Source organism: Narcine bancroftii, chromosome 7 (assembly GCF_036971445.1).
Source record: "Narcine bancroftii isolate sNarBan1 chromosome 7, sNarBan1.hap1, whole genome shotgun sequence".
Taxonomy (NCBI): Eukaryota; Metazoa; Chordata; class Chondrichthyes; order Torpediniformes; family Narcinidae; genus Narcine; species Narcine bancroftii.
Window position 1 is genome coordinate 213615248 of NC_091475.1, and position 26162 is coordinate 213641409.

Here is a 26162-nt window from a genome sequence, read left to right on the forward strand (position 1 = left end):
ACACTGGTGCAGAAAATTATACTGCAACAGCCTTTATCTAGAATTAATAATTGAGGTCATGCTGTCACGACAAAGGTCTGACCAGCACTGTTCATCAATCATTACACCAAAGTCTGGCTCCCACCTTTGCTTAGATTTATGAAGACCAGTTTCGGGCTTTCCGCTTGGGGTAAGAAATACATTGCCATAATAAACTTATAAGTGTTCCCCTTTCGAATCAGGGCCTCAATGCCATTGCACACTGATATAGCTGGACCTAATTTAAAAAAGACTACAATTGAAGATGATGTCCTGTTTGACAAATCATATTTATTCTTAAGTTGTTCAAATGACATAAGCATCCCTGCTCATAATAGTCCTCAATACACCTGATCCCTTTCTGGCACCAGGTGTCCAGGATCCTGTTATCTCTTGTCCATGGTATTAAGCCATTCTGAGTCGAGGTGTTTTTGAAGACAGCCCCACTTTAAGCCCAATGCTTTGATTAATCTTATTCCATACATAAAGAATGTTTTAATAAGGGAGTGTCTTTGATGTCGGATAACAATTTAGATTCCCATTTATAAATAAGTCTTCTGCTATCTTCTCACCTATTGTGTGCAGACCAATTTGTGCCCAGGATGGTATACTTCCTCCCTCAAAGAATGAAGCGATATACCTTTACTGTGCTGCCCAGAAATATTTCTGCCCAATCTGTAATCCCAGGTTAATTTCTGCATGGAGACCCTGGCCACTCTCCTATCCCAAATGAACCTACTTACCTGTGAATTTGTATTTGGAAAGAATCTCCAGGGGGTAAAGTGTGGAAGAGATTACTGGAGCCTTGGCATTCACTATCATCTTGATACGAATGACCCTGTCCACCAATGTGATGGGCACTCTACTACAGAGTTGTTGATGTGTAATAAAGGGTGGTCGTTCCTGGTCTTCCTAAAGTCCACAATGATCTCCTTCGAATTGTCCATGCTAAGACTCAGGTTGTGTTACAGAGTCTAGAGGACCCCAAAGACCGGCAGCAATATTTAAACAAAAGAAGATTTTAATTATATTTGAACAAGAAAGCAGAATTAAACTTTAACATTACTTAACCTACTTACTTACTAAACCTCTCTAACCCATTTAATCCCCCCCTCTAATACTAAGCGCAGGTGTGTGTAATGTATATTTAAGATTAGAAAAGTTATTTGAATCACAATCCAATCTCACTGGTTGCAGGCCATTCTTGTACTGTGCTCAGAAGTTGGCATTAACAAAGTTCACCAGTCTTTGATGCTTAACAGGCAAATGGTTACCACTCAAGAGGGTTCTTGCTGGTTTTCAGAGAGAGATTCCTTTTCAAGGAGATCTGCAACTGATTCCTTCTCAATCAGTCTTGCTGACGAAATTTGCCCCCTTCAGGGTTCTCCAGATGATCCTCTTTCTTTCAGGTCACTTTTCAGACTGTCAGTCATCTCCTTTGACCATGCAGCCTTCCAAAGTTTGCCAGCTTGTCCTTCTGGAACTGCTTTCTGTCCCTCTCCTCTCTGTTTCACTACCTTTTTCTCTGAGAGCAAAACTGTTCTACTCTGTCTGCACAAATCACATGCTCTCCCAGGCCAGCTGTATTCTGCAACTTGGTTGCTCTCTGCAAAAAGCACTCTGCAAAAATTCTGTGATTTGAAATGTGTGTGTGCAAGCTGCTCGACCAATTCCTCCCAAACCCCCTCAAAATACTCTGTCTCAGGTTGTTACTCTTAGACCATATCAGGAGATTTTCCACCTCTTCTCTGCAGTGTGACTCATTGTTGTTGCTGATGGGGACAACGACTGTTGTGTGATGATACTGTTGGAGCTGCATCTGGTGATGCAGTTGTGGGTCAGAAGCATGAACAGGAGTGGGCTGAGCTCACAGCCCTGAGGTGCGACATTGTGCTACTGAACCGGACAGACTGTGGTCTTTGCGTGAGGAAGCCTAGATCCTTTTATTGAGTATTTTAGGCCTTGCTATTCTTGGCACTGGCGTTTGCAAGTTGCAGCGGTGTTGTGTTCTGACTCACCTTTGTTAGTCGACTGTGTTGGTCTAATTTGCAGTGACTCGTCACAACCACCTGAAGGATTTCATGCTGGTGGTTTCCATTGTGATTGGTGTGGGTGGCTGCTGGTTTGCCTACATCCAGAACCGTTACTCCAAAGAGCACATGAAGAGGATGATGAAGGACCTGGAGGGGCTGCAAAAGGCGGAGCAGAGTCTGCATGACCTGCAGGAGAGGTGAGAATCTGGGAGCCATGTTTCCTCACTGAGTGCTGCGGAGAGGGAACTGCTGAACGCAGCTACCCTGTCGTGTTGAAGCAGGAAGTGTTGGCATCAGCGTTTATTGCCCACCTCTCGCTTCCTAGGGGAACCATGGCAGATTGTTGTCTTAAGTTAACACGAGGGAATTCAAAGGAAGGCCAAGTGGATGGGAGTGGAATCGTGTTGTTCAGACAGTTGGGCATTCTTGCTTTTGAGGGGGTGCAGCGAAGGTTCATTCTACTGATCCCTAGGACGGCAGCACTGACAGATTAAGAAAGACTAGATAGACCAGGGTTATACACCAGGGGATCTCATTGCGACATAAGATTCTGACAGAACAAGACAGGTTAGATGCAGGAAGAATGTTCCAGATGTTGGGAAGTCCAGAAGAAGGGATCACAGATTAAGGAAAAGAGGAAGCCATTTTGGACTGAGATGAGGAGGAACATCTTCACTCAGAGAGTTGTGAACTTGTGGAACTCTTGTCCCACAGAAAGTTGTTGAGGTTGGGTTCATAGAATATAGAGCAGGGATGTAATGTTGAGGCTTTATAAGGAAGGCACTGGTGAGGCATCACGTGGATATTGTGAGCGGTTTTGGGCTTCTCATTTAAGAAAGGATGCATTGACATTGGAGTGGATTTAGAATTATGATTTCAGGAACGAAAGGGTTATATGAGGATCGTTTGACTGTACTCATTGGAATTTAGGCGAATGAGGGGGATCTCTGAAACATTTCAAATGTTGAAAGACACGGACAGAGTTGATGTAGAAAGGTTATTTCCCATGGCGGGAGAGTCTAGGACAAGAGGAAACAACATCAGGATTGAAGGGCATCCACTTGGAACAGAGATATGTCAGAATTTCTTCAGCCAGAGGCTGGTGAATCTGTGGAATGGTTGTCCCAGGCAGTTGTGGAGGCCGGGTCATTGGGTGTATTTAAGGCAGAGGTTGATAGGTTCTTGATTAGCCAGGGCATCAAAGGCTATAGGGAGAAGGCCGGGCAGTGGGGCTGAGTGGGGAAAATGGATTGGCTCATGATTAAATGGCGGGGAGACTCAATGGGCTGAATGGCCTATTTCTGCTCCTCTTTCTTTTGGTTCGTCAGATATATCCAGAAGGGAGTTGGATGTGGTCCTTGTGGCTAAAGGGATAAAAGGATGTTGAGAGTTCCCCATGGTGGTGTTGAATGGTGGTGCAACAGTGAGCCCTACATTCTATAATGCAGACAAACCAAGGGCAGCTATTTCTCCAGTGAACTGGGTGAACTGTTCTCAGAGTTCTGGGTATTGTTTGGGAGGATGAAGGCGACAGAAAGGTGGCCCATAACCATGCCATAATGAAATGAACCGAGATGCAGGGAGAAGCTCTGTTTTGTGTGCTATCCAAGGAAGTCAACCCATACAACAGATAGCGCAATAATTCAAATAATTTCTGTTACAAGTAGTTAAATAGAGAAAATACCAAAATATAATGATAGTATTTGGAAAAGTGGAGTTAGAACTGATAAAGGGCATAATTTTTTGCCAGTGTGAAGTCCATTCAGGAGTCTGATAACTAGCAGGAACGAAACTCTCCCTGAATATAGAGGGTTGTGCTTTCAAACATGTGGACCTTCTGCCTGATGGGAGGTGGGAAAAGGGAGTGGCTGGGCTGGGCTGGGTCCTTTAATATATTGGCAGCTTTCCCTAGACAGTGGGGGTGTGGACAGGGCCTCTGGCAGTGCAGCAACACCCAGCAGTCAGATGCAGAAGCTCTCCTGCATGTTGAGGGTAACTTCACTGTGGAGGCCAGTCTATGCCTGTGTGTCCATTGAGGCCCCTTCAGTCCCACTTTGGAGTAACGGGAAGGCAGTTTGTTGGCGTGGGCGATGCACCATTTCTTGTTGCCAGGGTGGGTTTTGGGGTTAAATCGTGTCACTTGTCTCTCCTGAAGGCTTCTGAAGGCACAGGAGGAGCACCGCTCGGTCGAGGTGGAGAAGGTGAACCTGGAGCAGAAGCTGCGAGACGAGATCAACGCAGCCAAGCAGGAAGCTCAGCGTCTGCGGGAGCTGCGGGAAGGCACGGAGAATGAGCTAAGCCGCCAGAAGTATGCAGAGGAGGAGTTGGAGCAGGTGGGATTTGTACGTTTCGCTAGGATCAGGTGCATTGTGGGGAATCAGCTACATCAGTAGCTTCGCTGTGGGGATGGGGTTGCTGAGGGTGGGCTGGTGTGCTCATAGTGAAGGGTGAGAGGGTCCTGGGCCTGCATAAGATTGGGGCTAGTGGATGCTGTGACATGAGGAGATGGGGCTATGGTAGTGACAGGATAAGTCCTGTACACACAGGGAGTAGGTCCTGGTCTCTAATCCGTGTGGGGCTCGTGCTGTGCGTCTGTTCTGCACACATTAGCTACATGGACTTTGGGGATGGAGATTGGTTCCAAGCCTCAGCTGATGGGCAGATATTATTGCAACAGTGAGTGGAACTGTTCAGACAGCTGTGGGCTAAGGATGAGGGGCAGAGAACCAGTGCAGAAAGGTGTCGTATGCAGTGCACTGCACTGGATTCACAGGCTTGCTTGCTTGCTTTGTGTAGGGAGGTTAGAAAGCAATGGTGAGAAGTGAAGCAAGGGCCCTTTTCTCTCTCTCGCTGTCTCTCACTCTCAGGTGCGCATGGCTCTGAAGAAGGCAGAGAAGGAGTTGGAATCGCGTGGGAGCTGGTCGCCACCGGAAGCACTACAGAAGTGGCTGCAGCTAACTCATGAGGTGGAGGTCCAGTACTACAATATCAAGAAGCAGAGCGCTGAGAGGCAGCTGTACATCGCCAAGGAAGGAGTGAGTTCCCCTTTCAGCAGCAGGGAAACACCTGCTATGTAATGAGTATCTTGACTAATGTCCAAAAGTGTAAAAGAAGCAGGTTCAGTCAGAACTTCCACAGAAAATTGAGGAAGGGGAAGGGCTACAGGGAATCAGGGATTAGGCTGGGGAGGGGGGCATTAGAAGTGCACTGCACACTTACTCAGAGGAAGATATAAAAGCTGATGCAGCAAGAAAGGATCATCGAGACCTTGGTCAATTTGTGTGCAAGTCTTTTAGAGTGGCAGGCTGGGGCGAGAGTGTTTATTAGTTCATGGATTCATGGAAACACTCAGAGGCTTGGGTAACATTTAACATTACTGGTCATAGAACATAGATCTTTACAGAACAGTACAGGTCCTTTGCCCCACCATGTTGTGCTGACCTATATAAACCTACTCAACAAAGCAAACCAGTGGTTTTCAACCTCTTTTTCCACTTGCATACCACAGTAAGTAATCCCTTACTAACCACAAATCACCGATGGCATCCCTCCTTCACAACCATAACCTTCTATTTTTCTTGCATCCATGTGCCTATCTAAGAGTCTTTTAAATGTCCCTATTGTACCAGCCTCCTCCACCACTCCTGGCAATGTATTCCAGGCCCCACTGCTCTATGAGTAAAAAAAAACACCTTGTGCCTGATATCTCCCCTAAACTTTCCTCCTCTCGCCTTATTCAGATGACCTCTGGTATTTTCTATTGTCGCCCCAGGAAAAAGGTGTTGGCTGTCCACCCTATCAAAGCCTCTCATAATCATATAAACCTCTATTATATCACCTCTCATCCTTTTTCACTTGTTACAAGATCAAACCAGCAACCACAAAGAAGGCAGATCACACAGGGGTAAAGATGAACAATTTCTTTATTTAACAAAAAATTCACCTTCAAACTTTAATTCAAAATCCCCCCTTTTATAACAATGCCCACTGGTTACTATGCAAATTCCTATAACAATGTAAAACTAATAAATTCCCCAGCCTAAATATAACATATGGAATTAAAATCTAAGTTATATTTCCAACCAGCCCACAGAAAAACTTAGACACAAAACACACAAGGCTCACAAAACTTCGATCTCAACTGAAGCAAAGATCATAAACAAAATTCAGTTTGTTTGGTAAACTGAAGCCAAAAGATCTTTGAAAGAAAGAGAGAGAGAGAGAGCACAAAATTCAAAGTTGTCTTGTGTTGCTGCAGAAAGAGGAACCACTGGCTTGGTCCGGATCCTTCTGGCTGCCTTCGGAATATTCATCCTTTTAAAAATGCCCAACATTCTAAACTTTCCTCCAGACCACGACTCATGCTCTGGGCCTCCTTCCACTCCACAGCACCACCCAGTGGTGGTTTATCATCCAAGTCCAGAAATTTTTTTCATTTTCTGCACATGCTCAGTCCGTCTCCCACTCTCTCAGCAGTCTACCTTCACCTTGGCTCTCTAAGGCAAACTGTCACTTTTTAACATAAAACCACACAGCGCATAGGGCAATACACAACATAGAACTCTGTAACACCTCCCCTGCTAAAAAAAATTTGGTCCATAAGAACAAATTTTTAACAGTGAATGAAAGTATTACATAAATAAAATAAGTAAACACTCCAATTTTTTTTTACAATAAGTATGATTAGATTCATATCTACCCAGATTAATATCTTGACAAACAATCTGCTATTACATTTTCCATCCCTTTTATGTGTGTAATAATTAAATCATACTCTTGTAATAGTAAGCTCCAATTCAATAACCATCTGTTCTTATTTTTAATTTCAGACAGAAAAACTAATGGATTATGATCAGTATATGTTATTAATGATTTTTGAGCAGTACAAATATACACATCAAAATGTTGCAACGCTAAAATAAGCACTAATAGCTCCTTCTCAATGGTCGAGTAATTTAGTTGATGGTCGTTAAACTTTTTTGAGAAGTATGAAATAGGATGTTCTACTCCATCACCATCCTTCTTCTGTAACAGTACAGCACCAACAGCTTCGTCACTGGTGTCCACGGCTAAAGAGAATGGCTTTTCAAAGTTAGGGGACACAAGTACAGGCTGATGGCATAAAATGACCTTTAACTTCAGAAATGCTTCCTTGCATGCATCTGACCAGAAAATTTTTTCTTTCTTTCCAAGTAGTTTTGTTAATGGGAGTGCAATTTCTGCAAAGTTTTTATAAAATTTACGATAGTAGCCAATCATACCTCGAAATCCCCAAAGAGCTTTCTTATTACCGGGCATAGGGAATGTAGTGATAGCCAATACTTTTGCTCCAACCGGTGCCACCTGTCTCTGTCCCACCACATAACCCAGATAAATTACAATGGCATGTCCAAACTCACTCTTGTGCAAATTCTCTGTGAGGTGTGCTTCCACCAGTCTCTGAAATAACTGCTCTAATTCAAGCATGTGTTCTTCCCATGTATCCATACTAATTACTAAATCATCGATATAGGCTCCTGTGTGCTCTAAACCCTGAATTACTGCATTAATCATTCTCTGAAGTGTGCCAGGTGCATTTTTCATCCCAAGAGGCATAACATTATACTCATACAATCCTGAAGGTGTAACAAATGCAGAAATCTCCCTGCCTTTCTCTGTCAAAGGAAAACACCAGTATCCTTTTAAGAGATCAATCTTTGTAAGAAACTTAGCCTTTCCCACCTTATCTATGCCATCATCTATTCTGGAGATAGGGAACGCATCAGTCTTTGTCACCATGTTTACCTTTCGATAATCTGTACAAAACCTAATTGAACCATCTGGCTTAGGCACGAGAACACCAAGGTGAATTTCAATTTGAACTTGATTTTCAGTTGATGTCATTTTTGAGCATATAATCCACCTCCTGATCCAACAATCTGCTCTTTTCCTGATTAACTCGGTAAGGATGCTGCTTAATAGGCTTAGCATTACTGACCTCTACATCATGTCAAGCCACAGTAGTTCTTCTTGGAACATCTGGGAATATATCTTTAATTTTCATAAGTAATGTCTTCATTTCTTCCCTTTCTGATTTAGTCAAATGCATTAACTTGGTCTCTAAGATTTGCAAAACTATAGAATTTTCCAGCCTTATCACTTTCTGTGCTCCATGACCTTCCACGAAACTTATCTCCTCCTTACTTTCCTCTATAACTGGCACCTTGGTTGGAATCCTAGTCTCCTCCTCAGTCATTTTCTCAAAGTAGGGTTTAAGCATGTTCACGTGACAGACCTGTGTCTCTCTTCGACGATCAGGCGTCTCAATGACATAGGTGACCTGGTTAATTTTTGATTTAACCTTATATGGTCCTGAAAACTGAGCTCTCAAAGGGTTTGACTGCATTAGAAACAAAACCAATACTTTGTCACCAGGTTTAATGTCCCTCATTTTTTGCTTTTTGATCAGACCAAATTTTCATTTTTCCCTGAGCAGTTTTTAAATTTTTCCTTGCTATCTCACAAGCCTGATGTAATCTGTTTTTAAATTTGAAAACATAATCCAACAGATTTGATTGTATATCATTATGTATCCACTGTTCTGAGTGAAGATGCTCTGATAGCTCAGTGGTTAGAGCATTGGTCTTATAAACCAGGGGTCATGAGTTTGTTGCTCGCTGGGGCCTCATTTCTGTGAGAGGCACTGGACAAAGTGGCGATTCTATGTCTTCCTTATGATAGACAAAGTTAAAGAATTACGTGACAATAATGGAACCTTTATCTTTACCTTTTTCCCAATGTCCCCCCTAAACCTTTCCCCTTTCATCTTAAAACTATGACCTCTCAGATTTATCTCCCCCCAATCTAAGTGGAAAAAGCCGACTCGCATTTACTCTCATAATTTTGTAAACCTCTATCATTCTCATTCTTCGCTCCAAGGAATAAAGTCCTAACCTGTTTAATATTTCCCTGTAACTCAACTCCTGAAGACCCGGCAACATTCTAGTAAATTTTCTCTGCACTCTTTCAATCTTATTGATATCTTTCCTGTAGTTCGGTGACCAGAACTCCCCACAATATTCCAAATTTGGCCTCACCACTGTCTTAAACAACTTCAACATAACATCCCACTCCTATACTCAATACTTGGATTTATAAAGGGTAAGGTTCCCAAAGCTCTCTGTACAACCCTGTCCACCTGCGACGCCACCTTTAGGGAACAATGTATCTGTATTCCCAGATTTCTCTGTTCCTCTGCACTCCTCAGAGTCTGACCATTTACTGTGCATGTCCTACCTTGGTTGCCCTTCCAAAATGTATCACTTCACACTTGTCTGCATTAAACTCCATCTGCCATTTTTTGGCCCATTCTCCCATTTGGTCCAGATCCCTCTGCCAGCTTTGAAAATCTTCCTCACTGTCCACAACGCCTCCTACCTTAGTGTCATCAGAAATCTTGCCTATCCAATTTACCACATTATCATCCAGGTTATTGATATAGACCACAAACAACAATGGTCCCAACACCAATCCCTGAGCCACAGCACTTGTCACAGGCCTCCAGTCTGAGAAGCATCATCCACTACCACTCTCTGTTTTCTCCCAAACAGCCAATTTCAAATCTCAGTTTACAACCTCTCCATGGATACCTCGTGTCTTAACTTTCTAAACTAACATCTCATGTAGAACCTTTTTGAAGGCTTTACTAAAGTCCATGTAAACAACGTCCACCGCCTTAAATTCATCTACCTTCTTGGTAACTTCCTCAAAAATATCTACAAGATTCACGATCTACCACGCATAAAGCCATGCTGGATGTCCTTAATCAGCCCATAACTGTCCAAATACCCATATATGCTGTCTCTCAGAACTCCTTCCAATAATTTACCCACCACTGATGTCAAGCTCACTGGCTTATAATTACCTGGTTTATTATTGGAGCCTTTTATAAACAACGGGACATCATAAGCTAACCCTCCAATCCTTTGGCCCCTCATCCATGACTAAGGACATTATCCCTCTTGCATCCAGGAGGTGTCAGTCAATATTAGGGATATCAATAACCCTGTTATTTCTGCAGCATTCCAAAATCTGCTTACTTATCTACGTGTTGGTGTCCTGAGGGCTATTTGAGGGTCTATAGACTGCTCCCAATGCAGTGATTGCTTCCTTCCTTTTTCTGACTTTCACCCACATTGACGCAATGGACACTCTTTCCACTGTTTCCTTCCTTTCTGCAGCTGTCCCTGATTAGTAATGCCTCAGCCCCTTCCTCTTTTAGCTCCCTTCTTAACCCTTCCTCGTCAGACAGCATGGACAAGCCCTGCGCCCAAATTGGCTTGTCAACTAAAATGTCCCATCCAATTCATCCTGCCTGCCTGCGTTTGCCCCATTATCCCTCTGAACCAAAGTTGTGTGGTCAAACACACTTCATATCTATGTTCGATACGTATCAAAGGGGAAGGCTTAGATTGATTGTGGAATAGGATTATATGGGTTGGCACCACATTGTGGGCTGAAGGGCCTGTGTTGTGCTTTACTGTTTGTTATATTCTAGAAATTCTCTTTATTAGACATGCAGCATGGTATCAGGCCATGTTTGCTAACGAGTCCGAGCTGCCCAATTTACACCCAATTAACCTACACCCCCAGTACGTTTGAACGGTGAGAGGAAACCCATGCAGAAACAGGTAGAATGTACAAACTCCTTTCCGATAGCGTGGGATTCAAACCCTGGTCCCGATTGCTGGCACTATAAAGGTGCTGTGCTATCTGCTACGCTCACTGTTCTCTTTCCTCTGACATGTTGAGTATTTCCAGCATTTTCAGTTTTTGTTAAAATATGACAACACAAGAAACAGGCCCTTTGGCCCATCCAGTCCTTGCTAAAGTATTATTCTGCCTCGTCCCATGGTCATGCATCCAGTCTATAGCCCTCCATACCCTTCCCATCCACGTACCTATCCAAATTTTTCTTAAATGACAAAATTGAGCCCATATTCAGCTGGCACTTGTTTCCACATTCCCTCCCACCACTCTGTGAAAAAGTTCCCCCAAATGTACCCTTTAAACATTTCATCTTTCAGCCTTAATCTATGTCCTCTCATTCCTGCCTCACCTAACCTTAGTTCACACCTGGAGTTTTGCATCAAATTCTGTCCTGCAGAGGGCGCTGTCAGGAATTAGTGGTTTGGTTCCAGGGATGAGAGATAACTACTCGCCAGGTTAAACGGGAGATGCTGCTATGGTGGTCCTTGGAATATATAATGTCAGTAGGGAGAACATAGGAACATAGGAAGTAGGAACAGGAGTAGGCCAAAAATGACCCATCGAGCCTGTTCCGCCATTCAATAAAAGGTGTTCCTATGACCAAGTGATTCAGGGATTTAAAGTGAAGGACAGAATGTTAATCAGAGAGTGTTTATAATTGCAACTTGCTTCCAGGAAGTGATGGAAACCTCCAATCTGGTCTTTTGAATGGACTCGTGAGAAAGAGGAGAATAGGACTAACTAGATTTGTCACATAGGTAATGGGTTTAATGGCCAACAAGAATTAACTATTCTGTAAGTCTGATTCTTGAACTGGTGGGATTTGAGATTTTAATGGAAACAAAAACGGCAGGTGCTGAAAAAATGGAAAACAAGAGGAAAATGCTGGAAATGCTCAGCAGATCAGGCAGTTCTGGGTCTGAAATTGTTTAATTCCGTGCTTGGCCCTGAGCCCTGGAACTTGCCTGGTCAGAGGATGAGATGTGCTTCCTGGAGTCTATACATCTAACAACTTCCAATGGAAGATCCAAAGACTGAAGAGTGAGAGGGAGGTGGAGATTTAAGATGACAGGTAATTAGAAGTTCAGGCTCACTCCCGGAGATGGAATGGAGCTGGCCTATGTTTGGTTCTTTCTATTAAATGCAATCTACTAAACTGGAAGATGTTCACTTTGGTGTTTATGATGTAGTCTCTCATTAGAGATAGCACAGGTAAGTGACTACTCTCCAGAACTCCCACATTCAGTGAGTGCGCAGTAGAGACTCTAAGGTCCTGATTTACCTGTAAATTGATGTCCACATCCTAACCATATAACCACTTACAGCACAGAACAGGCCAGTTCGGCCCTACTAGTCCATGCCGTAACAAATCCCCACCCTCCTAGTCCCACTGACCAGCGCCCGGTCCATACCCCTCTAGTCCCCTCCTATCCATGTAACTATCCAGTCTTTCCTTAAATGTAACCAATGATCCCACCTCGACCACGTCTGCCGGAAGCTCATTCCACATCCCTACCACCCTTTGTGTAAAGAAATTTCCCCTCATGTTCCCCTTATAATGTTCCCCTTCAATCTTAAACCATGCCCTCTAGTTTGAATCTCCCCCACTCTTAATTGAAAAAGCGTATCCATGTTTACTCTGTCTGTCCCTTTTAAAATCTTAAACACCTCTATCAAGTCCCCTCTCAATCTTCTACGCTCCAGCGAAAAAAGCCCCAGTCTGCACAACCTTTCCCTTAAAATCCTGTCAACATTCTCGTGAACCTTCTCTGCACTCTCTCTATTTGGTTTATATCTTTCCTATAATTTGGTGACCAAAACTGTACACAGTACTCCAAATTTGGCCTCACCAATGCCTTGTACAATTTCATCATAACCTCCCTACTCTTGAATTCAATACTCCGATTTATGAAGGCCAACATTCCAAATGCCTTCTTCACCACACCATCTACCTGAGTATCAGCCTTGAGGGTACTATTTACCATCACTCCTAAATCCCTTTGTTGCTCTGCACGCCTCAATTGTCTACCATTTAATGCATATGACCTATTTAGATTTGCCTTTCCAAAATGTAACACCTCACACTTATCTGTATTAAATTCCATCAGCCATTTCTCAGCCCACACCTCCAGCCTTCCTAAATCACCTTTTAATCTACGGTAATCTCCCTCACTGTCCACAACACCACCAATCTTTGTATCATCTGCAAACTTGCTTATCCAATTCATCACCCCTTCTTCCAGATTGTTAATATATATAACAAACAATAGTGGACCCAGGACCGATCCCTGAGGAACTCCACTAGTCACCGGCCTCCAATTGGACAAACAATTTTCTACCACTACTCTCTGACACCTCCCATCCAACCACTGCTGAATCCATTTCACTACCTCCTCATCCTACTCTCTCTTTGTTCCATTGGAGTCTGATCTCAGCTCGAGGAACAGTTTCTCATCTTCTGATGAAACTCATCACAGTCTTTGTGGCAATATGGAGTTTAAATAAACACTGCTGGAGGAATTCAGCAAGTTATAAGACATAGAAGTAGAAACATCAAGTCTGCTTCACCATTCAATGAGTTGATCGACTTTCCCACTCAGCCCCACTGCCCGGCCTTCTCCTCATAACTTTTGATGCATTGGGTAATCAAGAACCAATTGATCTCTGCCTTAAATACGCCCAATAACCCAGCCTCCACAAACACCTGTGGCAACATATTCCACAGATTTACCACCCTTTGACTGAAGAAATTCCTCTGCATCTCTGTTCGTAGTGAATGCCTTCACTCCTGGAGTTGTACCGTCTTGTCCCAAACTCTCCCACCATGGGAAACAACCTTTCCACATCAACTCTTTCCAGGCCTTTCTACATTCAAAATGTTTCAATGAGATTCCTCTCCCATTCTTATAAATTCCAATGAGTAGAATCGAAGAGTTGTCAAACCCTCCTCGTATGATAACCCTTTCATTCCCAGAAACATCCTAGTGAACCTCCTCTGAACCATCTCAAATGTCTTAAATTAAGAGCCCAAAACCGCTCGGACCACTCCGTGAGGTCACACCAGTGCCTTATGATGCCCTGCTTTTATATTTGAGCAGCATTCATGGAGAAAAAGAAAAGCTGCCGTTTTTGGCAGAAACCTTTCATCAAGACAGTCTTCATTTGTCTGATTTAATACACTGACCATTGATTTTGTCCCACTGATGCTGCGTGGCCTGTTGAGCTCCTCCATCAGAGTGTTTGTTGCTCCAGATTCCAGTGTCTGCAGTCTCCTGCATGTCTCCAGTTCATGGAATTCAATGGTTTCAGATAATCAGGCTTTTAATTTTGTCTCTGAACCAGAGATCTGGAGTTATTAACCAGCTCATTTGTGGTGGATACACGCTCCTCAAACCAACGTGTCATTTGAGTAAGCTGAATATTCAATGCTATATATCTGAGAGTTTGCTTCCTCTCTTACCCCCACTGCCCTCCCCCAATCACCACCCTTTCTCTGATCTCCTCCCTTCAACAGGCAGAAAAAATAAAGAAGAAGAGAAACACATTGTTTGGTACTTTCCACGTGGCGCACAGCTCCTCACTGGATGACGTTGATCACAAGATCCTCGCTGCAAAGTAAGTACTCAGTGTGCGTTGTAGACAATCTGAGGGGTTATTGTATTCAGCTAGACGGCCTGATGCGAGATATTGGATTCAGAGACGGGCCTTGACTAAAAGAGGCTTCTGTCATCTGACCACAGCCAGCAGCACAGGAACTGCAGATGAGCTGAATATGCTTCATTTCCACAATGGCCAGAACCTGACTCTCCCCCAGTGTTTCATAGATACATGGGAGAAGTCTGTGATTGGGTAGTTCAATGTAAGGGAGAGGCCTGCGTTTGAATAATTCGATGCAAAGGAGAAGCCTGGAATTGGACAGTTCGATGCAAGCGAGAGGTCTGGGATTGGTTAGTTCGATACAGGCAAGGAACTCCAGTAAGTTTGTCATTTCCTTAGGATTTATCAGTTTTCTGTTTCATGAGCTTCTCCAGTGTCTTATTACTACCTCGGAATTTGATGGAAGGAGGTGTGTTGGGAGCCCTAACCCTAGAGTTTCTGGGCCTGGGGTCGATAGGGACAATGGATAGCTTGGTGAATCTCAGATGTTGTTGTTCCCTGGTTGGGTTACACTGATACTGCTGGAATGTTCTGGGCCGAGTCGATTGTCCTTGGTCTGTGTGTGGCACCTGCTGTGATCTCTGCCTTCCTTCCACCATAGGCAATCCCTGAGTGAGGTCACAGCCGCGCTTCGAGAGAGGCTCCATCGCTGGCAACAGATCGAAATGCTGTGCAATTTTCAAATCGTGAATAATCCTGGGATCAGTGCCCTGCACTCAGTGCTGAACATGGATCCAAGCTGGCTTGGACAAAGCAGATCAACCCCCACACATTTCATTCTGACTGATGATTTGGATGATATGGAAGAGGAGCTGGTCACTCCAGTCACCCTCCAATGTAAGTAACAATTCTTGTTAATTACCACAGGAATCTTCAGGAGTAATCTCTCGGCCTCATCCCACCACCTCCAGCTCCATCAACCTCGCCCTGCCCACATTAGAAAGGCTGCTGCCTTGTGAAAGCAGCCTCTATCCTCAAGGTCCCCCACCACCCAGACCAGGCCCTCTTCTCACTTCTACTGTCAGGAAGGAGATACAGGACTTGAAGTTGAACACCCAGCAGTACAAAACAGCTTCTTCCCCTCTGCCATCAGATTTCTGAATAGACAGTAAAGCACAGAAGACGACCTCACTTTCTCTTCTTGCATTTATACACTTTTATAGCTGTAATTTTGAGCAATATTCACACCTGGAATGTTGCCACAAAACAAATTTTGTGCATGTTCATGACTATAATTTGTGATTCTGACACTAACTCAGTCACCAGTACCTGTGTTTGTGGTCCCAGTGTGTAGAATTCCTATCACCAGCTGCTGTAAACTTCCTTGCCAGGTATGCGGCACATCGAGGTGGTGCCCAAGTGTTTGAATGATGACCTCACTCCTGATTCTTTGGCCTGAATTGCAGGCCTGCTCACTGCTCTGACGTGAGTGTGGCTCGTCAAAGGTGGATACTGACTTAAGGGCAACTGTTGACTGTTGTGTGTGAATATCTTCCTTTTTTTTCCACGGATGATCTGGGACCAGATATGACATGGTTAATGGATCACAGAGTCACTGATCGCTCCAGGACACCCCTAGACAATCTGTCAACATGGAGTTCCACTGGTTTGAAATATCTTTTTTGTTTCTTAATCACCTCCTATGCTCACCAAACTAGAGCATGCTATGCTTCTTGACTCTCTGTTTGTAGTGACTCTGAGCTGTGTAATAGGCACAGGGTTCTCTCAGACAAATAGGTCAGATGCTTGGGAGTTCTGGGTAGACACACCAGGTAAGCCCCTGCTGGAACCAGTAGACTGGGCATCTTGTGGCATCCAGTTCTGAATTCTGCCCAGGCACTTGGAGGGTTAGCATTCAGTTCTAAAAGGATCAGGAAATGAGGAGTTGGGCACGATAGAGCGACTATGCAGGCAAATGGGAGGGTGAATGGTCAGCATGGAGCTGAATGGCCCCTTCCTGTGATGTGTGATTCAATGGAGACAAGAGAATCAGGAATCAAAACTGGTGACCCTGTCTGCTGTGTTTCCTTCTCGATCTCACATCCATTCTGGTCTCATTCCTGCTTTTCAGTTCCCATCACCCATGTTTTGTCTCCCTCTGAGTTCCATCCATCTACCTCCCACACATTTCATCCACTGGATCCCCTCTCCCCCATCTGGTTCCACTTGCCCCTTATCTATCCCCTCATGAACCCCATTGTCATCTTCCATTAGATTCCTCCATCAGCCTCCAGCTGTTCTCTTCACCTCCACCCATCCCTCTGCCTCTGATCACCCTGTTTCTTTGACTGCTTCCACCTACCTCTATCTCCCAACTCCACCCCTCAGGAGGGGAGGTGGGGTCAGTTGACTAGGACGGGCAGGTGGGGAGGTGGGGTCAGTTGACTGGGATGGACATGTGGAGAGGCAGAGTCAGTTGTCTGAGGTGGACAGCTGGGGAGGCAAGGAGGAGGAAACCCCCGGCCCATCCTCTCTTGCTACCAGCTGTTGTCTGTCTCCACTCACTTCCTCCCCTTCCACTGCTGCTTCTCCACCTGCTGGGCTGTTCCTGTGGATTATCTCATGTTCTGACTGTGTGAATTTGTTGATCAGGTTGTGGAGAAAACTGACTCTGGGGGGAGGGAAGTCTGGTATTCCTATCCAACCTGTGCCGATATGTCGCTGCAGCCCCACACCAACATGGGGGCTGGCATTTAACTTCCATCTGCAGTAGCTCTCAGTGCCCTGAGGTTGTATCTGAATGTTCTACCTTTGCACTATTTACTGGTCTTACCAATTTGACCTTATTTGTAGATGGTCAGTAGGATTGATGTGAGGGTGTAACTGTGTCACTTAGAGGGGCGTGGACTTTTTGGTTCCAGGACCTGCAGAAAATGTCTGATTGTTACAATGGAGAGTCCTTGCATGTGGCTGTGACAGAAACACAGTGGTGGGACCCTTGGTTGGTATATGGTGATAGCTTCACTGTCTAATCCTGGGAGTGTGTTACGGGAGAGTGGAGTGGGAGCTTCACTCCGTGTCCTGGGAGAAGGTGACGGGACAGTCTAATCTGTGCCCTGATGGTCTGTAATCGGCTAGTGTAGCTGTCCCTGCCTTAAGAGTGTATGACAGGACACTAGAGGAAATTATGCTTCTCCATTTAACAATTCAAGATTACCTTGTCCCAAAGTGACAAGTGTTTATTCAAAATACATTCTGTGCACTCATCAATGAGCACAGCTCCCAGTGAGATGAAAGTATTTAGTCAAAGCCTTTAGAAGCTTAATCACAGAAAACCAAATCAACACTGCATTCTTGCAGCTCTGTTCCACATAGTCAGTTATATATTTTTTATTTAAATTTAGACACACAGCATGGTAAACAGGCTCTGTCACCCAATTACACCCAATTAACCTACACACCCGGTACGTAATAATACCTTAAAACCCCTGGATTGGTAGATGCTGGATAAGTGAGTTTTTGGGTGTGTTACGAGGCCCGAGACTCCAAAAACAAGCCGCAATAGAAATTCACCAAGATCATGGTCACTTAAACAAAAATGGTTTTAATTTTCTTCCTACATAATAGCAAGATCAATATTTAACTTGTTACTATTAACTTAACCCCCTTCTAATTCTAAGCGCACGTGTATGTGTTCAGGAAAGTTCTTTGTTTCATGGTCCACTCATTCACTTTTTATTTCTCCAAGTATCAGGCAATTTTCCACACTCTGCACAGAATTTAACATTTATGATCTTCACCAGGCTCTGGTGCTTTAGCTTTAATTGTTACCACTAAAGTGGGGGTGGGGGGGGGGGGTCCTTTGTTGGTTTCAGAGAGAGAGAGAGATTCATTTTTCATTGGACACACACAAACTGATCTCCTTCAATCAGCCACTTCAGTGTCTTGCTGAAGAAATGTGGGTTTTCCCAGAAGATAACCTCTTCTTCCAGGTTCTTCTTTTTCCCCTAATTCAGGAGAAACACATTAACCAGCCAAAATGTCTTGTAATTGACTACAAGGATTTAGAATAGGCTGAACTCACAACTCAAAACCCATCTTTAAATGCGGTCTTGCAGCAGGTCTGCAAAACTTGCAGTCTTCAACACCAACTGCTGCAGTAAAACTGATGGTCTCTCTTCCCAAAGAATTTTTTTTGCAAAACCACATAACCCCCTCTTAGAACAGCAGACTTCAACCTGAAATTTGGATCGCTGGCACCAGTTTAGCAATAAAAGATTAATCAGTTTCTGAGCCTGGACATCTGTTCAAACCTGCTATTCCTTTAAAGGCAATAATCCATTTCAATTCTACAACATCAGTCCAATTAATATCTACTTGTGAAGCCTTCACAGGCACTCTATAAAGTCATTGTTGACTTGAAAGCTCCACCTGCACAGGTTTTGGCATTCCAAATAGAATGTTTGTTTGTGAAGTTTGACCTAAACTAAACCCCCACAGTCTATACCTTTTAAGATATATTTTATCATAATTGTATCAACTTATTCCATAACTCTTGCAATATCTAATTAACACACCTGCATTAAGAATAAAAGATGTTAGAGGAAGTCACGTGATGGCGTAGTGGCCGGTAAGAAAATACCAGCCCTCTCCAGAAAAGTTAAAAAAAAAGTAGAGAAAAAACAAAGTCACTAACACAGAAACCATAACAAATTGAAAGTGAAAGTGTGGAGAAAATGGCAGCAAAGAAAGATAAACCAAAAACAACGGGAAGAAAAGAAGAAGGAAAGACGTCGGAAGAGAAAGGTGAAGGCCTTACCGGTACGAGGAAACCCGCCGTGGAGAGAGAAGCCCGCTCCCTAAGGTCAGTGGAAACCCCGAACTTGGGACTACAAAGATGGCTCACGGAGCCAAACAAAAGTGCGCAACCGCGCACAAGACAAAAACAACACCGACGGGAAGGGGGGACCAGCTGAGGAGTAAATCTCCACAGCCGAAACAGACAAGTATAACATGACAGCAAGACAGCAAGAGGAAAACATAGAAAATAATGGGAACAAGAAGGAAGAGAATAAAAATAAGAAATCAAAGAAACAATAGATGACCAACCCAGAGGAAGAAGACCAACACCAAGACACTTCTAATAAAAATAAGAAGACCAAAAATACCCAACAAAATAAAACAAACAACCCAACAAGAAAACCAGAAGAGACAGAGGTAAAGGACACAGATCCTGGAGTGGACTCAGAAGAAAAAGAGGAAGAACACAGAGAAATGGAAGATGAAGGGAAGGGCAAGACAATGGATATTTTTTTTTAAATATATGGAATCAGTAAAAGAATGGCAGTCACGAGAATTCAGTGAAATAAAAAGAAGAATAAAAAGTACAGAAGAAAAAATGAATAGATTAGAGATGATCATGTCAGATATAGGAAAAAGAGTGGACAAGGTGGAAGAACGAGAAATAATCATAGAAATGGAAATAGAGGACTTAAAAAAGAAATTAGAAGAATCTAATAAAAAAGTTAAAGAGACACAAGAGCTGTTAGCTCAGAAGATAGATATAATGGAAAATTATAATAGAAGAAACAATATAAAGATAGTGGGCCTTAAGGAAGATGAAGAAGGCAAAAATATGAAAGAATTTATAAAAGAATGGATCCCAAGGGTCCTAGGAAGACCAAAATTACAGGAAGAAATGGAAATAGAAAGGGCACATAGAACATTAGCCCCTAAACCACAACCACAACAAAAACCAAGATCCATTCCAGTAAAATTCCTAAGATATACAACAAGAGAAAATATATTGGAGAAAACAATGAGGAAAATAAGAGAAGACAAAAAACCAATGGAATACAAAGGTCAAAAAAATTTTTTCTATCCAGATATAAGTTTTGAACTCCTGAAGAAGAGGAAGGAGTTCAATGCAGCAAAAACGACCCTATGGAAAAAAGGTTATAAATTTATGTTAAAATAACCAGCGGTACTTAAAATAGTTATTCCAGGGCAACAAAACAAACTATTCTTGGATCCGGAAAAAGCACGAAAATTTGCAGAACAACTACAAAACAGACAGAGAGATGAAGAGATGTAACAAGAATAAAAATGACAACAAACTATATATATATATGTTTAAAAAATAGAGTATAAGTAAGAACTAAGAAGGGAAAGAAAGGGAAGAAAGGAAGTAAGGAGGGAATTAAGAGAGTGACCTTTGTTATATATGAAGATTAAAATCTTTTCTGGGGGGGGCTGGGTGGGGAAGAATAACAGTCACTGCGAGATCAGTTGACGCTTGCGAGTGTATTCGCAAATCCAAATGGAGAGGGGAGATGTGGTTGCCCGACAAGGGTCAAAGGGCAACTCAGAAAGGGGAGGGACTATTGGGGTTAAAGGAATTTTAGATATGAGAATAGTGGAAATATTTTATGTTTTAGAAATGTTGTCTTATAATGTGTTCAAAAAAAGAAAGCAGACATGGAGAAGAAGGGAAGGTGGTGATGAAGAAACGGAAAGGAAAGATAAACAAAGTATGAAATGGCTATGTTGAACTATATGACTTTAAATATTAATGGAATACATAACCAAATCAAAAGGAAGAAACTGTTAAATTTACTGAAAAAATAAAAAATTGATATAGCATTCGTACAAGAAACACATCTAACTGAAGTGGAACACAAGAAATTAAAGAGAGATTGGGTAGGACATGTAACAGCAGCGTCGTATAATTCAAAAGCAAGAGGAGTAGCTATATTAATTAGTAAAAATGTGCCATTTAAAGTAGAAGAGGAAATAATAGATCCAGCAGGGAGATATGTAATGGTAAAATGTCAGATATATTCAGAATTTTGGAATTTACTCAATGTATATTCACCTAAAGAAGAAGATCAAAAATTTATGCAAGATATCTTTTTGAAGATAGCAGATACGCAAGGGAACATATTAATAGGAGGGGATTTTAACCTTAATTTGGACTCAAACATGGATAAAACTGAAAAAAAAACTAACAGAAAGAACAAAGTAACCAAATTTATTGTTAAATCGATGCAAGAAATGCAACTTTTGAATATATGGAGGAAACAACACCCAAAGGAAAAGGAATATTCATATTATTCGGGTAGACACAAAACATACTCAAGGATAGACCTATTCCTGTTATCAGCCCACATTCAAGGGAGAGTTAGGAAAACGGAATATAAAGCTAGACTATTATCGGACCACTCACCCCTGTTATTGGCTATAGAGCTAGAGGACATCCCACCAAGAATGTATAGATGGAGATTAAACTCCATGCTACTTAAAAGACAGGATTTTAGAGAATTCATTGAAAGACACATTAAAATGTATTTTGAAATAAATAGGGAATCAGTGGAAGATAAGTTTATACTATGGGATGCAATGAAAGCGTTCATTAGAGGGCAAATAATAAGCTATGTAACCAAAATGAAGAAGGACTATAATCAGGAAACAGAGCAGTTGGAAAGGGAAATAGTAAATATAGAAAAAGAATTAGTAATGAAGGAAGATACAACTAAAAGAAGAGAATTGGCAGATAAAAAAATAAAATATGAAACTCTACAAACATATAAGGTGGAGAAGAACATAATGAAGACAAAACAGAAATATTATGAACTAGGAGAAAAAACGCACAAAATTCTAGCGTGGCAGCTTAAGGCAGAACAAACTAAAAGAATGGTATTGGCATTAAGGAAAAAGGACAAACAAATTACATATAATCCAACGGAGATCAATGAAAAACTTCAGGGAATTCTACAAGCAACTATATCAAACTAAAAACGAAGGGAAAGAAGACAAAATAGATGAATTTTTAACTAAAATTGAACTACCGAAATTACAAACAGAGGAGCAAAATAAATTAATAAAACCATTTGAAATAGAAGAATTACAGGAGATATTAAAAAAACTACCGAACAATAAAACACCAGGAGAGGATGGATTCCCAATAGAATTCTATAAAACATTTAAAGACTTATTAATTCCTCCCCTTCTGGAAGTAATCAACCAGATTGATAAAACACAAAGCATACCAGATTCATGCAAAACAGCAATAATTACAGTAATACCAAAGACGGGGAAAGATCCACTCGCACCAGCATCATATAGACCAATATCTCTACTTAACACAGATTATGATAATAGCTAAACTATTAGCAAACAGATTGGCCGACTATGTACCAAAAATAGTAAATCTAGACCAAACTGGATTTATTAAAAAAAGACGAACAACGGACAATATCTGTAAATTTATTAACTTAATTCATGCAGTAGCAGGAAATAAAACTCCAACAGTAGCGGTTGCTTTAGACGCAGAGAAGGCCTTTGACAGAGTAGAATGGAATTATTTATTCAAAGTACTACAAAAATTCAGCCTACCAGAGCAATATATTAATTGGATTAAAGCATTATATAAGGGGCCATTGGCAAAAGTGACAGTAAATGGATATATAATAAAGACAATTTAACTTAAGCAGATCAACAAGGCAGGGATGTCCACTGTCTCCCTCACTGTTCACGTTAGCTATAGAAGTAACAAACTGATAAGAACAGAAAATAAGAACAGAAAATAAAATAAGAGGGATAAAAATAAAAGAGAAGGAATATAAAATCAGTCTATTTGCAGATGATGTTATAATATACTTAACAGAACAGAAATATCAATAGAAGAATTACATATGAAATTGAACGAATATGGAGAAGTATCAGGGTACAAGATCAACGCAAATAAAAGTGAAGCAATGCCAATGAATGATGCGAATTTCACAAAGTTTAAGAAAGAATCACCATTTAGATGGCAAACACAAGCAATGCGATACCTAGGTATACAACTAAATAAAAATCTCGGCCATCTATATAAACTCAATTACCATCCATTAATGAAAAAATTACAAGACGACTTAGAGCATTGGAAAGACTTACCACTAACACTAATAGGAAGGATAAACTGTATTAAAATGAACATTTTCCCAAGGATACAATACCTATTTCAGTCATTACCAATTCACCTAACAGAAATTCTTCAAGGAGCTAAAGAAAATAATAAGGAAATTCTTATGGAAAGGGGGGAAACCAAGGATAGCACTAGATAAATTAACAGAATGGTACAAACAAGGAGGCTTACAACTACCAAACTTTATGAATTATTATAGAGCTGCACAATTAAGATACCTATCAGATTTTTATCAATCAAGGGAAAAACCAGATTGGACCAGATTAGAACTAGATAAAATAGGGGAGAAGATACCTGAACATATACTATATAAATGGGATGAAAAATTGGTGCAATGTAAGAATTCACCGGTATTGCATCATCTGCTCAACATTTGGAAGAAGATTCACATAGAAAGGAATAAAACAAATTACCAACTACCAAAACTAATATTGACGCAAAATCAACTAATCCCTTTCACAATAGATAACCTTTCCTTCAGAGAATGGGAGAGAAAAGGGATCAAAAGAATAGAAAATGGTTTTTCGGCAAATAAATTATTATCCTTTGAACAAATGAAGGATAAATATAATATAACTCATGATACAATATTTGCATACCACTAACTGAAAACCTACTTGAAGGACAAATTGGGAAACAGTCTGAGGTTACCAGAAGGAAGCAATTTTGAATATGTGATTACAGACACAATGATAATCAAAAAATTTGTAACAAACATGTACATTAAACTGCAAGAAAAGGAGAACGAAGAAACAAACGGTAAACCTAAACAAAAATGGGAACAAGATCTAAACATACAGATAAAGAATGAAACATGGGAAAAGCTATGCTCCGGAACGACGAGAAATACAATAAACACGAGGTTACGCATGATACAATATAACTGGATACACAGGCTATACATCACACCTCAAAAGTTAAATAAATGGGACCCAACAGTATCAGACAGATGTTTTCGCTGTAAAAAGGAAACGGGAACAACAATTCATGCAATTTGGACATGTGAGAAAGTGGAAAAATTTTGGGAAGATCTAAACCAGATGTTAAATAAATTCACAAAAAGCAATATACCAAAAAACCCCGAGATCTTCCTCCTAAGTAATATAAGAAACAAAGAATTTGGACTCGATTTGGATGGAGCACAAAAAAGATTTGTTATGATAGCCCTAGCTGTAGCAAAAAAATGTATTATGTCAACCTGGAAATTAGAAGACAACTTGAGAATACAATAATGGTACATAGAAATGAATAAATGTATTCCATTAGAAAAAATAACATATAATTTAAGAAATAACATTACAATATTCGAACAAATATGGGAGCCATACATGAAACACAATAGAGCAGGGGTGTCAAACTCAAATTGATGGAGGGCCAAAATTAAAAACTTGGACTAAGTCGAGGGCCGAACTATTTATTGAAAATTTTCAACAACATCTGCATGTTTTCTCTTCTTTCAACATATGTAATGTTAAACTTTAGGATATAATTTTAGGAGGATAATGTTACAGGTCAGGAGTAGGTAGCTCAAGTTCACCCTTTGCTTGACCTGAGGGAAACATATTTGGTCCCTGTGGAGATGTAGTCGGCATTCACAGGCTGTGTCCATTTTGGCCTGCATCAGGACTCAGCATTTCCTGCTCACTCCTCAGGCTCTAGGCCTCTATTCACCCTCGACCCACCATCCCTCTACCTGACCAGTCCTTTACCCAACCTCTACTCACCCCTCACTCCACTCGCTCTGCCTCTACCCACCCCATCCTATACACACCCCTCTTCTGCCTCTCCCCTCAACCTGTTCCTCCCTCTACCCGTCTCTCACCCTCTAATCACCCCTCCCCTACTCGCCCTGCCCCTCCCCTTTTACCTCTTCCCCATCCACCCCTCCTTCTACTCATCCCTCCCTCTAACTGCCCCTCGCACCACCATAACTTCCCCTGCCCATTACTCCTCACCTACATCCTCTGCCCACCCCTGCTTACCCACCCACTCAGGCCCAGCGCGCTGCCGATCAGCCTTTGCGGACAGCCACCATCTCTCTCTTCACGTGCAGGGCCGTCCCTGGGGTCCGCGCGGGTGCAAGCGCTGAAGGCCGTGACGACCGGGAGAAGTGCGCTCGCGCTGTGGAAGGGCCGTCCGGTGCCAGTCGCGCGGGGCTCGCGCTGCCCGGGGGCCGTGCGCCGCACTGCTTGACAGGTGGGAGAAATGACTGGTTGTGCGGGGAGCCTTCCAACTGGCTTGCCGGCTGATAACATCGACAGACTTCTCGTGTTACAATTTCTCGTGTTACAATGGGGAAGGATGTGCAATGAAGGGGGAGGATGGTGGGGGTGACATTACCAAAAAACAGCATCAGCTCTCGCTGCAGGGCAGGCCACCTCTAATACATTTTTGAAATGATCTTGCGGGCCAAATATAATTATATCGCGGGCCAGAGTTTGACATGTGTGCAATAGAGAAATCCTACCATGGACTTCCACCTCCTAAAATGACAGAAGGAGAAGAGAATGAAAAGAACTGACTCAGTAAAATTTCTTGTTTATTTTTATTAAGTGACAACATTGTTTAACGGGTTTAATGTATCTTATAGATTGAACTTCAAATAAATGGGAAAGGGGGTGAAGGAGGAAGGGAAGGGAGGGGGGAAAAGGGGGAGAAAACGACACTGTATATATTCAAGAAGAAAAATGTCTGTATGTATCTTGGTCAATATGGTTTATAGTGTGAAAAATAAAAAATTTTTAAAAAGAAAACATCACAAAACACGCTTTCTCTCCAAACAATCCAAGCCCAAGCTT

At 42.0% G+C, this 26162-nt stretch overlaps 1 protein-coding gene across 8 annotated transcripts in view; it reads left to right on the forward strand.

Moving 5' to 3' along the window:
* stim1b (stromal interaction molecule 1b) overlaps window positions 1–26162 on the forward strand; it is a 192689-nt gene that overhangs the window by 142647 nt on the left and 23880 nt on the right. For 5 of the 8 annotated variants that reach the window (XM_069892263.1, XM_069892271.1, XM_069892269.1 and 2 more), the window contains 6 exons: window positions 2071–2248; window positions 4207–4393; window positions 4919–5086; window positions 14314–14414; window positions 15058–15293; window positions 15982–16062. In XM_069892263.1, coding sequence (XP_069748364.1) covers window positions 2071–2248; window positions 4207–4393; window positions 4919–5086; window positions 14314–14414; window positions 15058–15293; window positions 15982–16062 — 951 coding nt within the window. The remainder of the gene's footprint in view (window positions 1–2070; window positions 2249–4206; window positions 4394–4918; window positions 5087–14313; window positions 14415–15057; window positions 15294–15981; window positions 16063–26162) is intronic. The other 3 variants (XM_069892264.1, XM_069892265.1, XM_069892268.1) reach the window with 3 other exon arrangements.